The sequence below is a fragment of the Girardinichthys multiradiatus genome, chromosome 13 (assembly GCF_021462225.1).
Source record: "Girardinichthys multiradiatus isolate DD_20200921_A chromosome 13, DD_fGirMul_XY1, whole genome shotgun sequence".
NCBI lineage: Eukaryota > Metazoa > Chordata > Actinopteri > Cyprinodontiformes > Goodeidae > Girardinichthys > Girardinichthys multiradiatus.
In genome coordinates, this window is record NC_061806.1 from 8,067,407 (window position 1) to 8,083,381 (window position 15,975).

The window sequence follows — 15,975 nt, forward strand, 5'->3', positions numbered from 1 at the left end:
TTTTAGGTCCTTCTGGTTTTCAGCCTGGTCAAAGAGAAAGCAGTCCAACTTTCCTGAAGCTAACCGCTCTGCATGTGTGCACTGCAGCCTTCTACTGCTTGATGAACTGATTGCCAGCAGGTGTTGCTGTGAACACAGAGCTCACCTCATTGAATTTAAAAGTGCATCCCAAGGAACTGAACAGGAAGCTTGTGTCAAAGCCATGGTGAAATAGGATAGCTGAAGCTGAGAGGAAAGAACGTTTGCATTGGATCAGATTAAAATGTAAAAGACCCCAAAAAGAAAGTTCTCCACCATTTCTGGCAAGACAAACGTTAAGTGCAGGAAAGAATTATGAATTGTGGGAAAATGCAAAGACCTCGAGCCTGTATCCTCTTGTAACATTTTGGTAAACACAAATAGCAAAACCACACACACACACACACACACACACACACACACACACACACACACACACACACACAAGCTGCCTCCTGAGGAAAGGACCTGTAAAACTAAAGGGTTTTCCTTCCATTCTCAGAATAAGTAGACCAGAAACAAAAGTCAGATTTGATAGAATCTGGCCATGAAAAAGCTTCATTAACAGTTCTAAGATTCAGGAGGTAAAAGGAAAAAATAAAAATCTGTGAAACATGGTCACCATTACCCAAGTTCACATTCAATAGGCACCGCAACTAAGGTGAATGGTTCAGCTTGAATTTCTCTACAGCTTTTAAATAGCCCATTAGAAGATTTAAGTTAACATGTGTGGGCATCTCAGTGTGTATGTGCAGTTTTGACCCTGTTTAACGAAATTTCACAAAAGTTTGCAAATACTTTTTTTTAACATTACATTTGTTATATCATTGAGGTTTGTGTAACCATTCTAACCCAGAAAAGTCCCAAATGAACAATATTCATGCCCTTAATGAGTGTAAATAAGTACCTGGCCATCTGTTCAATTAAACGGCCTTTAGAAACGTTCATCCTCTGCTACAGGGTAATTCTCTTGAACTAAAACTCCAGTGATTAAGAAGAACCCTTATGGTATGGCCATGTTCTGGTCTACACAACATGTGTAAAACTACTACCTGACTGTCTAATCAATGTTGGTTATTGGCATCATCTATAAGCAAAAAAAAGGTAATTGTTACAAATGCTGGCTGTATGCAATCATATGAATAGAAGGCTGAGTGGAAGAAAAACTTTGTAGTGGAATAAAACCCGTAAGCAACAGGATAACCACCAGGATAATGAGGCAAAGCCAGCTGAAGAGTTTGGGGGAGATCAATGTGTGGACTGTGGTCACATCCATCATGGTAGAATGTGTCCATCTTTTTTATATACCCTCTTATTTGAGATGCACTTATAGGTCTATATGAACTTATTGTCAATAGTTCTCATCAAACACTGAATTTGTATAAGGACAAGAGCTACCGACTCTGTAAAAATCTAAACTTTTTGCAAAATATCCGAGTTAGTCTGATCCTGAAAAAGTAAGGACTTTTGGAATGAAAGATCTGCAGATACTCTGCTTTTTTCTTAGATTAATGCTGAATCAGAGCAACAACAAAAGCACTTTCATTGCTTTTAAGCCATCAGTACATTTAGTGATGGCAGAAAAAGTACTTTGCAGTCTTTATAGTGATTAGCACCCAAGTAATTTGAATTTAGCTTTCTTTGGTGTTTAAATGAAATCCTGTTGATCTCATGTTTAGTTATCTCGTCCTAAAGTCATGTTTCTCCTTTGAAATTAGAAATATACTTCAACTTAAATATATATATATTTTCTCTCCTTTATCTTTGACATGCAGACATGAGTCAGCTCTGTAATTTTTTCTCATATTACAGCAACACCACAGCCCACAGTTTATGTTGCTGAACATCACCAGAAAGGGTAACTGTATACCGCAGATACAATTTAAAACATCTGTGTATGATGTCTTAGGCTGGAGCTAATAGGAACAAGCATCTTTCCTGTCACTGACATAAATGTGTTTATGTGATAATCAAAAAGGCCTCCATGTTCTGCTTATCACAGCTTCTCAAACTACTCTGCTCAGCTTTTCTCCCCTCTTTAATTTCCTATTTTATTCACAAGGTGGCACAGTAGACCTTTTTAATCTCATGCTGCACTGGTGGAAAAAGATTAGTCTTGCTTGGAGTGATCTATTTTGCATCAACAAGGCTAATAGAAACTTTGTTTGCAAGATGTTTGTTCAAGTCACTTTGCTGCAGAGGATGGAAAAATAATCAAAAGACTCAGGAACTGAACTCTTTAAAGTGTCTATAGTCATGGCAAGCCAGGTTGGAATCTTTAATTAGCACCAAGTTTTCCATAAAATAAAAAGTGGTCAGAACATTTATTCTAGAGAGCGCAGCAGCATTATTGCTCAAAAGCCGGATTGTTAAACTCCCTTCCTGGTGTCCTGCCATTTTTACATGTATCCCAACATGCCTGAATCACCACCTCAGGCACCTCAGGCTTCAAACAGGTTCCACAGAGTTCTGCTAATGACCCAGTTTTTTGATTCAGATGTGTAGAAGCAGAGATAAAGGTTACAAGACAGTGGCCCACAAGAACTGGACCAAGACAGCTGTGCTTTAGAGAAGTAATTTGACTATTAGAAGTTGAAACCGTTCATAGAAACTGCAGTTTGACAAGAACCTGAAATATTTTGTCCCATAAGGTTTAGTGTTTGTTCTTAATCAAATTATTTACATTTAAATTTCAACTGAGCACAAATTAATAAGTCAGAACACAAGAACTTAAAAAAAAAAGAATTTTATTTCTAGAAACTATTAGTAAAATTAAAGACACTAGTGCTAGAGTCTGGAAGACAGCTTAACCTTAGTCCATGTGGACACTGGATGAATACTGGGGAGGTCGGGATTGTAGGCCGGTACCCTCCAAGGAGGTGGTGTGGCAACCTGCTGTGGCTTCTGGACAGGCCTTTGGTTCTGCTTTATCCTGGTCCAGTCGGATCCTGGATGAATGCTTGTTTGGTAAGGGTTGTAAGGTGCTACCCACCAAGGATGTGTAGAGATCTGCTGAGGCTTCTGGAAAGGCACCTTCTCCTGCTCCGTAGGGCGCTTCAGTCGTCTGATAGCAGAGCCACCAAAGGGTTCTGGGATCTCATGGATCATTACTGGAGCATAGCCTGGAGCAGACTCTCCCACTCTGCTGCTCCTGGAGACAGCCAGGCGACTGAGCAGCAGCTGACTCCTTGGCCTGTAGCCGCCAACATTCAAAGCAAACTCTGGGCTAAGATTAGACGTCCCAGCTGCAGTCTGAGGTGAGAAACTCCTTGCCTTGGCACCTCCAGATGTACGGCCAGGTACAATCTTTCTTGCAGGAGCCTGAGCATACGTTTGCATCTGAACAGAACTACGTGGGCCGGAAGCAACTGCGGCAACGGGACCAAACAAGGTGGCTGATGAGCTCATTCGCCTGTAGGAGGAAGGTTCCTGTGCTGCAGACTGATAAGCTGGCCTGAAGAAGCTTTCCCTTAGACTTCTCCCTGTAACCTGCTGAGCTGGAAAAGTTTCTTTCCTGCCCATGTCAGTGAAGCCCATCTGGATCAGTGCAGGGTCAGCAATGAAGCGGCTGGTCTGGACTGAGCGTGGAGAAAACCCACGTTTGAGATGGTTCTGGAGATTGCTACTGAATTTCACTAGTCTGCTATCTCGTAGCGGGAAGCCAGCATGTTTGTTGCTTTTTGGGGGTCTCACTGCTGCAGGACAGAGAAACAAACTTACGTTTAGATTAGTGAGTCGGGGATTTAGATCCAAGTGTGCCATGATTTGTCTTCCTTACCATTCTTAGCCCGGGAACAACAAACTAGCTCTGCTTGGACCAAGCAAATCAGCAAGACCCTGTTCAGGAAACAAATAAAATAGACACCAGAAAGAAATCGTTACATACACTTCCATCTGTAAACTTCAATAAAAAAAATAAAAAAAACAGCTCCAAAGACTCACCCGAAACCAAATCCACGAGTCATTTCTATGCGTCTTCAGTCAGAACAAAGCAAAAACAGTCCAGCTCCTCTGAAACTACTTGCTCTGCAGGTGTACTGCAGGGAGTTGGTATTTATTGCAGCGTGTAGCCAATCACTGCTGTATGAACTGATTATCTGCAGTTGGTGCTGTGGTTGAGTCACAGAGCTCATCCCCTCTGATAGGGCTTGTTGTCTTCCTCCTCAGATAAGTCTAAAACATGTATAAATTATCAAAGATGTCTCCTTTTCTGAAATTCATTTTGAGAATACAGAAGCAAGAAAAGAAATGTTTAACTGTTGGAGCATGTCAGCTAAATATTAAAGCGATAAATATAAACACATCATTGTACATAGGTTTGTCATTTGGGAGAAATATTTCTGTCCACTTTGTGTTACACTTTAACAGTAGTCAGAGGAAGCAGCTGCGTCACATCATGTTTAACAGATTTTTGTTCGAAATGACAATTGAAGGAATTTGATGAAAGTTTGTCATGTTTTCAGGCTTGATTTTCTTGTACCCGGACTAACATACGACCCCTCTCACAGGTGTTCTTCAGGATGATGTGGAAACTCCACCAGAAAAGACAAACTAAAGTCTTTATAAAATCTGTGCCACTCTTCAATTTGAAAATATCCATCCTATTCCCAGTACCAAAGCCCTGCGTCTTGTGACCTATTTTCTTTACAGCTCATTTTAGGAGGAGGTAATAACAAAACACTCATTTGTCTGCAGCTTTGCCAAGGCAAGCTGATGATGATCCATCTGTTTGACTTGCTCCAAGTCATGAGTTGACCTGGCTCAGGTTGTTAATATCCTGCCACGCATACATCAAGTAACATATCAATCTGGAGGTTATTATACCTGTGCACCCTAAGTCACATTCTGGATCAGTAGGCTCAGCTCTTTAAAGTGGGCCCATTATGCCACACAGAAAAAGTGAACCTCCATTCACCTTTTTAAAGCTGGTCAGTGAAGGATGGAAGAAGTCAGACTCCATGACTTCCTGCAGCAGAAGTGTGTCGAATGTAATCTTTGATCCAACAAGAGAAATGCTCTGAAATCGAAAATCTTGCAGGCATATCACACTCTGACAGTACTTGTCCAAAAGGCCTTCGATATGACATGAGATTAAGATGAAATAATTTTTTATTCCACAGACAATGTTCCTGAAACCTGCTGAAGCTAATCACTAGATTTTTACACCATGTCCATGTAATGGTGTGTTTATGAAGCTGTTATGATGAATTGTTTATCTAGATGCATGTCAAGACCATTTATTTAATACTCCTTGATGTGATTTTATTTTGCTAGTTGAACATCCATAAAAATATCAAATCAGTGATACCTTTTAAAGTGCAAAAACACATTCACCATGAAATGCATGTTGGTAACCTTTAGTTGGACTTCTGCCTCCCACCATAAAGATTTGTTTTATCTTTGTTATGGAACTCTGTCTCCTCTGAAATGGAAACTAAGAGGTTTTGAAAAAATATTAGATTGTTTTTTGGCCTTGGTATGATAATGCGCCATGAACACGTGGTTTAATCTCCTCCATTAATCAGTGCCTGATGACATCACAAGGGTGTCATTTCTTTGTGCTCTAAAGCTGACTTCAGAAGTGCGAGAAAGGACAGAAACACAGAATCAGCACTGAAAGCCCACTTGGATTAATTAAACCTCTAATAATCCAGAATGCTTTGACTTGCCTTTGTGCACCTGCTATAGAGACCTGAACACAGTTTATCCATTAAGATTGTTTTCAAAATAAATAAAAGTATTCAGTTGATCCAAATGCAGATTTTCTGATGAAAATTAAGAGAGATCATGTTTCTCCTATTTTAGCTTCCCTTCATTGGCTCCTTGTTAAATCCAGAGTAGAATTTAAAATTCTCCTCACATATAAAGCCCTTAATGATCTAGCTCCATCATACATCAGAGATCTGATTGTTCCATATGTTCCTAACAGAGCACTTTGTTCTCAGACTGCAGGTTTACTGGTGGTTCCTAGTCTCTAGAAGTAGAATGGGAGACAGATCCTTTAGTTATCAGGCTCCTCTCCTGTGGAACCAGCTCCGAGGTTTAGTCTGAGGCAGACACCCTGTCTACTTTTAAGGCTAGGCTTAAAACCTTCCTTTCAATAAAGCTAATAGTTAGAGTGGCTTAGGTTTGCTCATTCACTCTGCTCATTTATCCTACTTTCTCCATTAACTTTATGTTCCCTCTGTTTTTTCGCTTCATAGCAACACCTGGCCTGGCATTTCTGTTTATTTGTGATATATTCCTGGTGGAGGCCATCAATTAAGCTACTGTTGCCAATGGCCCCCAATTTTATTTTTCTAAAGATATACAGTAAACTCTCTCACCTATACAAAGCAACTAAAGGAACACTTTCTGCAACTAAATGTGATGTCTGATAAAAGTCTAAGTTTATTTGTGTTTCTGTCAGAGATGAAACCACTAAAGGAGATTCTGCCATCATAAAACATACACCTGCATCTGTTTTGGTGCTTTTTTTTGTGTTTGTCTGCTCTGTCTTTTCCAACACCAGTTCATTGCAGCTGATGACATCTTTCTGCTGGAGGTCTCTTCCTGTCCACAGTCACCACATGCTTGTTCAGGAGGAGGGATTGCTGCAAGGACAGTGGTTCAATGCAATCGGCTGGGTGTCCCTACATAGAAAACCCTTTCACCAACTGGCATACAGGTCCTTCTCAAAATATTAGCATATTGTGATAAAGTTCATTATTTTCCATAATGTCATGATGAAAATTTAACATTCATATATTTTAAATTCATTGCACACTAACTGAAATATTTCAGGTCTTTTATTGTCTTAATACGGATGATTTTGGCATACAGCTCATGAAAACCCAAAATTCCTATCTCACAAAATTAGCATATTTCATCCGACCAATAAAAGAAAAGTGTTTTTAATACAAAAAACATCAACCTTCAAATAATCATGTACAGTTATGCACTCAATACTTGGTCGGGAATCCTTTGGCAGAAATGACTGCTTCAATGCGGCGTAGCATGGAGGCAATCAGCCTGTGGCACTGCTGAGGTCTTATGGAGGCCCAGGATGCTTTGATATCGGCCTTTAGCTCATCCAGAGTGTTGGGTCTTGAGTCTCTCAACGTTCTCTTCACAATATCCCACAGATTCTCTATGGGGTTCAGGTCAGGAGAGTTGGCAGGCCAATTGAGCACAGTGATACCATGGTCAGTAAACCATTTACCAGTGGTTTTGGCACTGTGAGCAGGTGCCAGGTCGTGCTGAAAAATGAAATCTTCATCTCCATAAAGCTTTTCAGCAAATGTAAGCATGAAGTGCTCCAAAATCTCCTGATAGCTAGTTGCATTGACCCTGCCCTTGATAAAACACAGTGGACCAACACCAGCAGCTGACACGGCACCTCAGACCATCACTGACTGTGGGTACTTGACACTGGACTTCTGGCATTTTGGCATTTCCTTCTCCCCAGTCTTCCTCCAGACTCTGGCACCTTGATTTCCGAATGACATGCAGAATTTGCTTTCATCCGAAAAAAGTACTTTGGACCACTGAGCAACAGTCCAGTGCTGCTTCTCTGTAGCCCAGATCAGGCGCTTCTGCCGCTGTTTCTGGTTCAAAAGTGGCTTGACCTGGGGAATGCGGCACCTGTAGCCCATTTCCTGCACACGCCTGTGCACAGTGGCTCTGGATGTTTCTACACCAGACTCAGTCCACTGCTTCCGCGGGTCCCCCAAGGTCTGGAATCGGCCCTTCTCCACAATCTTCCTCAGGGTCCGGTCACCTCTTCTTGTTGTGCAGCGTTTTCTGCCACACTTTTTCCTTCCCACAGACTTCCCACTGAGGTGCCTTGATACAGCACTCTGGGAACAGCCTATTCGTTCAGAAATGTCTTTCTGTGTCAATAGTGGCCTTCTGGACAGCAGTCAGGTCGGCAGTCTTACCCATGATTGGGGTTTTGAGTGATGAACCAGGCTGGGAGTTTTAAAGGCCTCAGGAATCTTTTGCAGGTGTTTAGAGTTAACTCGTTGATTCAGATGATTAGGTTCATAGCTCGTTTAGAGACCCTTTTAATGATATGCTAATTTTGTGAGATAGGAATTTTGGGTTTTCATGAGCTGTATGCCAAAATCATCCGTATTAAGACAATAAAAGACCTGAAATATTTCAGTTAGTGTGCAATGAATCTAAAATATATGAATGTTAAATTTTCATCATGACATTATGGAAAATAAGGAACTTTATCACAATATGCTAATATTTTGAGAAGGACCTGTAAAATGAATTTGGCTGTGTTGTTTAATAGCACAACAGGACTTGACATCTTTTTCTATGCATTAAACTGTTTCTGTATACAATTGGAACCGTTTATTTTGTAAAGAGCCTTGAGATGACATTTGTAGTGAATTGATGCCAAATCCAGGAAAGAAACTCCCAAAACATCTTTCAGAGACCTCTTGAAGCTTAATCTTCAACTGTTCAGCTCCCTTTAGAATTTCACATTGGTGTGAAATTTATCCTTACATATTCACTAAAATATTTGGCTTTGTGGGTTGATCTAGAGATGACAAAGAAAAATTATTTCATTCTGAAATTACACTTCTAAATTTCTCATTTATGAAGTGTGCAGTAATTCAGACAGTCTACTCATTTAGGAATCGATTTTTTTTGGCTCACTATTTGACACCTCCCTGTTGGACAACAAACATGTCATTTAAACTTAAAGTCAAGCTCTTGGGCAATTAAGTTAAGCCTAAAAAGGGATAAAAGTCAAAATACCAGCCAATAATGCATCAACTCAGGAAACAGGATTCAAAGAAAGCTTTTATTGTATGATTTTTAAAATATGTTATACAGGTCCTTCTCAAAATATTAGCATATTGTGATAAAGTTCATTATTTTCCATAATGTAATGATGAAAATTTAACATTCATATATTTTAGATTCATTGCACACTAACTGAAATATTTCAGGTCTTTTATTGTCTTAATACGGATGATTTTGGCATACAGCTCATGAAAACCCAAAATTCCTATCTCACAAAATTAGCATATTTCATCTGACCAATAAAAGAAAAGTGTTTTTAATACAAAAAACATCAACCTTCAAATAATCATGTACAGTTATGCACTCAATACTTGGTCAGGAATCCTTTGGCAGAAATGACTGCTTCAATGCGACATGGCATGGAGGCAATTAGCCTGTGGCACTGCTGAGGTCTTATGGAGGCCCAGGATGCTTCGATAGCGCCCTTTAGCTCATCCAGAGTGTTGGGTCTTGAGTCTCTTAACGTTCTCTTCACAATATCCCACAGATTCTCTATGGGGTTCAGGTCAGGAGAGTTGGCAGGCCAATTGAGCACAGTGATACCATGGTCAGTAAACCATTTACCAGTGGTTTTGGCACTGTGAGCAGGTGCCATGTTGTGCTGAAAAATGAAATCTTCATCTCCATAAAGCTTTTCAGCAGATGGAAGCATGAAGTGCTCCACAATCTCCTGATAGCTAGCTGCATTGACCCTGCCCTTGATAAAACACAGTGGACCAACACCAGCAGCTGACACGGCACCCCAGACCATCACTGACTGTGGGTACTTGACACTGGACTTCTGGCATTTTGGCATTTCCTTCTCCCCAGTCTTCCTCCAGACTCTGGCACCTTGATTTCCGAATGACATGCAGAATTTGCTTTCATCCGAAAAATGTACTTTGGACAACTGAGCAACAGTCCAGTGCTGCTTCTCTGTCGCCCAGGTCAGGCGCTTCTGCCGCTGTTTCTGGTTCAAAAGTGGCTTGACCTGGGTAATGCGGCACCTGTAGCCCATTTCCTGCACACGCCTGTGCACGGTGGCTCTGGATGTTTCTACTCCAGACTCAGTCCACTGCTTCCGCAGGTCCCCCAAGGTCTGGAATCGGCCCTTCTCCACAATCTTCCTCAGGGTCCGGTCACCTCTTCTCGTTGTGCAGCGTTTTCTGCCACACTTTTTCCTTCCCACAGACTTCCCACTGATGTGCCTTGATACAGCACTCTGGGAACAGCCTATCTGTTCAGAAATTTCTTTCTGTGTCTTACCCTCTTGCTTGAGGGTGTCAATAGTGGCCTTCTGGACAGCAGTCAGGTCAGCAGTCTTACCCATGATTGGGGTTTTGAGTGATGAACCAGGCTGGGAGTTTTAAAGGCCTCAGGAATCTTTTGCAGGTGTTCAGAGTTAACTCGTTGATTCAGATGATTAGGTTCATAGCTCGTTTAGAGACCCTTTTAATGATATGCTAATTTTTTGAGATAGGAATTTTGGGTTTTCATGAGCTGTATGCCAAAATCATCCGTATTAAGACAATAAAAGACCTGAAATATTTCAGTTAGTGTGCAATGAATCTAAAATATATGAATGTTAAGTTTTCATCATGACATTATGGAAAATAATGAACTTTATCACAATATGCTAATATTTTGAGAAGGACCTGTACTTGTGTTGGTAAAAAGATATGCTAGTGTCGAAGGCAGCTTGACCATCGTCCACCTGGATACTGGTTGTACACTGGGAGGTCAGGATTGTAGGCCGGCACCCACCAAGGTGGGGTGGAGGTTTGCTGTGGCATCTGTTCCATTCAGGCTCAAGTCAGATTTGTAGGGTGGTACCCATTGGGTTAGTGTATAGAACTGCTGTTGACTCTGGACAGGCACCTTCTCAGTACATCTGATAGCAGAGCTACCAAAGGGTTCTGGGATCTCATAAACAGTTACTGGAGCATAGCCCGGAGCAGACTCTCCCACTCTGCTGCTCCTGGAGACAGCCAGGCAACTGAGCAGCAGCTGACTCCTTGGCCTGTAGCCGCCAACATTCAAAGCAAACTCTGGGCTAAGATTAGACGTCCCAGCTGCAGTCTGAGGTGAGAAACTCCTGGCCTTGGCACCATTAGATATATGGCCAGGTACAATCTTTCTTGCAGGAGCTCGTGCATACATCTGCATCCGAACAGACCTACGTGGGACAGGAGCAACGGCAACAAACAAGGCAGCAGTACTCAGGCTGTTGGGTTTTGACACAAACCTGTTCTTCACTAACCTCCCTGAATTTTGAACTGGTTGTGAGACAACTTGCAAGAAGCTACCGGTAGAGAGTCTCTGACCAGGTGAAGTGTTGGAGCTGCTGGTTTGGCTTGAGCGTGGAGAAATGGAGCCTTGTCTGAGTTGGTTCTGGAGAAAACTGTTGAAGTTTCTTAGTCTACCATCTGGTAGTGGAAAGCCAGCATATGTGTTGGGGTGTCATTACTGCAAGACAGATTTCAAGCTTGTGAGTTGGTAAATTCAGTCAATGTACAACCATTTCTTTTTCCTACCTTTGTCAGCCCAGGTACAACAACCAAGCTCTGCTTGAACTAAGCAAATCAGCAAAACCCTGTTCAGAAAACAAAACATTAAAAAAAGACAGGAACTGAATGCCACAACAAATCCAGCTGTAAACACTCACCCCAAACCAAGTCCACAAGCCATTTCTCTGCCTCTTCAGCCAAACTCCACAAGAGCCCTGCTTATGTACAGCAGTGAGTTGGTATTTATTGCAGCCTGCACCCAATCACTGCTTGATGAACTGATTGTCAGCAGGTGGTGCTCTGGTAGAGTCACAGAGCTCATCTTATTCATGTGATTCTGCGATCTAGAAACATATTCTTTCATCTGCAGTTTGACCAGGAACAGTTAGTCAGATCCATTAATTAACTTGAACTATCTTCTGAGTAAACCCTGCATTTGTCCATTCCTAAGTGTTTCCTTCAGTTTTTCATTGACTAATATAAATAGGAATGTTGATATACCCACATTTTCATGACTTTCTTTCTTTTTCTTTAATACAGTTTCTGTGAGCTCTAATATCTCAGCCACTATAATATACATCTAGTGTAGACACGAAGGGCAGTTAAAGACCATCCAACTGGCCAGATGTGTTATTTTTCATGCAGGCTAAATGGGTTGCAAGGCAAATATCCTGGCAAATATTGCAAGTCTACTGGACAGGCTTCATTCTACGTTCAAGGTCTTAAAATGATCTAACACTTCAACAAAAGTCTATGCTCCCACTGGCATCACAATATGCTGACACCCAGTTTGCTTTTAAGCTTCAACTTAAAGCCTTTCCCTTTTTACTGATATTCCTGTTATTTTGCGTTTTGCTTGAGTCAAGGTTTTTGGATTTTTTCCTGTTAGTGGTTAGAGAGCAGGACATTTGTGTCCTGGAGAGGCCACAAGTACCCTGGTTCAAATCCCACAGCCTGCCACTCTGGGTCCCTGAGCAAGACCCTTAGCCCCTGAATGCTCCCCAGGCACCACACAATGGCAGCCCACTGCTCCCTAAGGGATGGGTCAAACACAGAGGACAATTCCTCCATTGTGAGATCAATAAAGTCTAATTATTATTAAAAATGAAAACATCAGCTCAACCACCAGGGTGCACAGCAGACTGTCTAATATTAACTTTGCCTTCTCACTATTCAGTCCTGTAATAAAACCATTTGTTCTTTGTGCATAAAGATTTGTTTAGACTTTCATCTTTAGTGCCGAAGAAATGTTGGCCTGTCCTCTTTAACATACAGGCATTGAAGGTGTATCTGTACGGAGTATAGATGAAAGCCCATCCAGCCATTTCATATGTGGAGACATTTTGATCCATTGTTTGGCCACTATATTAAAAACATATCTTCTCAAAATCACACCTTTCTGTCAGCAACAATCCTAATGAAACTACTGTTTGAAATGAACAGACCAAAAGGTTTCCATGTTAAAGAAGATTTACATGTTCCATGTCTGGTATTCTGTACCTCTATCGGCAGCTTAGAAAGCCTAAAGCAATAAATACTTTTTTGTGGGGGGTTTTGGGATATTCTTGCTATTTTGCTTTTAACAAATAATAGATTACGTTTGCATCAGATTGTGACTCTGCTTTGCCCTTCTCTTCTCTTTTCTCCAGGGACTCCAAAAAAACCTATGCTTTTACAATCAGAACATTGAATCTATCACCTGCGAGCCAACCAAAGCCACCATGCTCAGAAAACTTTTAAATATTACTTAAACATTAGAGACCTTCCTGATCTCATTTAATTAATGGACTTTTCTAAATAAAATGGCTTGTAAAAGTGTTCATGTTATGTTGCAAACATAACCTTCAGTGTATTTTATTGACATTTTATTTGATAGACTAATTTTAAACTCTCCTGAGCCAACACCTTGTAAATCCCTTTGCTGTAGTACAGCTGGTAGTCTTTTGCTGTATACTTCCAGCTGTTTTGTTAATCTACATACTGAAATTTTCACCCATTCTTGTTTACAAAGTAGTATCATCAGTTTTTAAGTCTTGCCACAGATTCTCAATTAGATTTTTCTTTCTGGACTTTGACTGGGCCGTTCTAACACATGGATACGCTTTGACCTAATTCAAATATAGTTTTGGGACTGGCATCCTGTCCAGGGTGTTCCCCGCCTCTCACCCAATGACAGCTGGAGATCTTGGGCCATGGATGGATGGATGGATGGATGGATGGATGGATGGATTGATGGAAGGAATGAGGGTTAAGGTTATTATTGCTTGCTGTATGTTTAGTCATTGTTCTGCTGGAAGGTAAACCTCCACCTCAGTCTCAAGTCTTTAGACTTTCGTTTTTGCGATTTCCATCTTCCCATCAACTCTTATCAGCTTCCCTATCCCTGCTGAAGAAAGATGTCCCCACAGCATAATGCCTCCACTACTATGGATCACTGTGGGGATGGTGTGTTCAGATTGTGCAGCACTGGAAAAGTTGAATTTGTTTGTCACCTGAGGTTTTTGCGGCACTTTTTTAGATGACCTGTCAACAGGTTCTCCTAGCTTACGTATGGATCTCTGAGGTTCCTGCAGGGTTAGCATGGATCTCTGCAGTTGTGAATGTGGAGAAATGAAGCCTTGTCCAAACCGGTCCTGGGGATTGCTGCTGAACTTTCATAGCCTGTCATCTGGTAGATGGAAACTGGAAACAGAACAGGAAAATATGAAGACAGAACGGCTTAACATCTCAGCCAATGCAGCTCCAAAGACTCACCCCAAGTCTACAAGTCATTTCTTTGTTTCTTAAGGCTGGTCAAAGCAAAAACACCCCAATTTCCCTGAAGCTACCTGCTCTACATGTGTGCATCAGTGAGTTGGTACTTATTGCAGCCTGTAACCAATCACTGCTTGATGAACTTTTGTCTGCAGATTCTACCAGGCCGTTGTCTGCAAGTGATTTTGTGGCATCAACTCAATAAACCCTGGTCCCTGAGTCGGTGTGTGGATGGTTGTTTGTCCTGTGTGTCTCTGTGTTGCCCTGCATGGACTGGCGACCTGTCCAAAGTGTACCCCTCCTCTCGCCCATAGACCGCTGGAAAAAAGGCACCAGCTCCCCCGCGACCCTGTATGGGAGAAGCGGGTATAAATCATGGATGGATGTTAACACCCCAATAAAAGTGGGGCACATTATGCAGACACATGCTTTGCTTTTAAGTTGAAGCCTTAAACCTTCCTTTCTCCTTCCTGAAGGCTTCAACTTAAGTTTATTGCCCAAAATTTGTGTTGTTTTGTTTCCTGCTTGACAAACTCTTGATTTTCTTTATTTGTGTTAATTGAAAAAAGATTAATATCCAACTTTAAAGTCCTGCACAACAGCAATACTGCGGACAGTATTTACATTAAACCCACAAAAATTAGAATGTCAGATCAACCACAAGGGGGCACAGCAGACCTTCTGATAGTCATTTTACCTTCTCACTCCTGTAATCAGAGGTAAGGTTCATGTGGGCTTTCAGCTTTAGCACTGAATAAATGGTGGCCTGTCCACTTTAACATAAAGGGAAATCCCATCCAGTCATGGTCAGCTTCTCAGGACAGTGGTTATCTTTCCAAAATCTGACCTTTCTGTCAACAAAAATCTCAGTTAAACGGGTCATGAAATCAGAATACTTAAAGAGGCAGTAGGTAACGTTTGTTAGGCACGAACAAACAGCAGGCACTCTCTGACAAACAAAATAAAATATGATCAAATTTACTGAATGTGACAAAATGTTTTTACTCTTAACAATGGATCATTTAAAAACTGATATATTTGTTTGCAAAGGAATCATATCAATATGACTTTTAAAACAGCCACATTTTTCATACTTTCTTATGTCACAACGATAACATTCAATGTATTTTGCAAGGATTTTATGTGATAGATCAACACCAAGTGCACCAAGTTGAGGAGAAATGATTCCTACAAACTCTGAGGAGCTTCCTTGTTCCTTCTGAAGAAAAGCACAATGCTGCCGCCACCGTCTTCTGGGGATTTGGGGATTGTGTGGATGGTGTGTTAGTTTCCCTCATGCACAGCATTTGTCATGTAGGCAAAAAGTTTTGATCCCAACTGACCAGAGCACCTTCTTCCGTATGTCTGCCTTGTTTCCTAAACAGAATGAGGAGCTCCTCCAGAGTTACTGAGCACTTCCTGGCTGCTTTCCTCATTAATGCTCTCCCTGTCAAGCCTTTATTATACAGTTTGTTCTCTAATGTTCTCTAACAAACCTCTGAGGCCTGTAAAGAACAGCTGGATTTATACAGAGATTGACTTACACACGTGTTCTTTATTCCCTAATTAGGTTAGTTCTCTCAGTAATTGGCTTAACTTTGTTTTATTTAAGGGAAATCAAAGGCTGATGCTCACAACATGTGTCAGCCTTTTATATGTATATAAAAAGTACTTTGCGTTAGTCTATCACATATAGTTCCAATTAAATATGTTGATGTTTATGGGTGTGACATCACTGTATATGATTTACATGGAAGACAGGCTTTCACATGTAAATAAGAGTGACTAAAATTATTAACAATAATCCCTACAGGCTTGTGAAATGCTTTGGGACAAAAGGGTTTATGATTTTCATAGCATTCAGGCGGGAGCAATGATCTAAACCTGAGCATTCTAATAAACATTTTCTGGCACA

General features: G+C 41.1%; 1 protein-coding gene across 5 annotated transcripts in view; it reads right to left on the minus strand.

The window, feature by feature from the left end:
* Window positions 1–2,754: 2,754 nt before the first annotated feature.
* tmem222b (transmembrane protein 222b) overlaps window positions 2,755–15,975 on the minus strand; it is a 58,062-nt gene continuing 44,841 nt past the window's right edge. Inside the window, exons 1-6 of one of the 5 annotated variants that reach the window (XM_047384381.1) lie at window positions 11,465–13,946; window positions 11,334–11,392; window positions 11,060–11,265; window positions 3,961–4,191; window positions 3,797–3,855; window positions 2,755–3,713 (exon numbers count right to left, since the gene is read on the minus strand). In XM_047384381.1, the coding sequence (XP_047240337.1) occupies window positions 2,806–3,713; window positions 3,797–3,855; window positions 3,961–3,983 (990 nt within the window). In that variant the 5' untranslated portion in view covers window positions 3,984–4,191; window positions 11,060–11,265; window positions 11,334–11,392; window positions 11,465–13,946 and the 3' untranslated portion in view covers window positions 2,755–2,805. Of the gene's footprint in view, window positions 3,714–3,796; window positions 3,856–3,960; window positions 4,192–10,436; window positions 11,266–11,333; window positions 13,989–15,975 lie in introns of those variants that run through there. The other 4 variants (XM_047384383.1, XM_047384382.1, XM_047384384.1 and 1 more) reach the window with 4 other exon arrangements.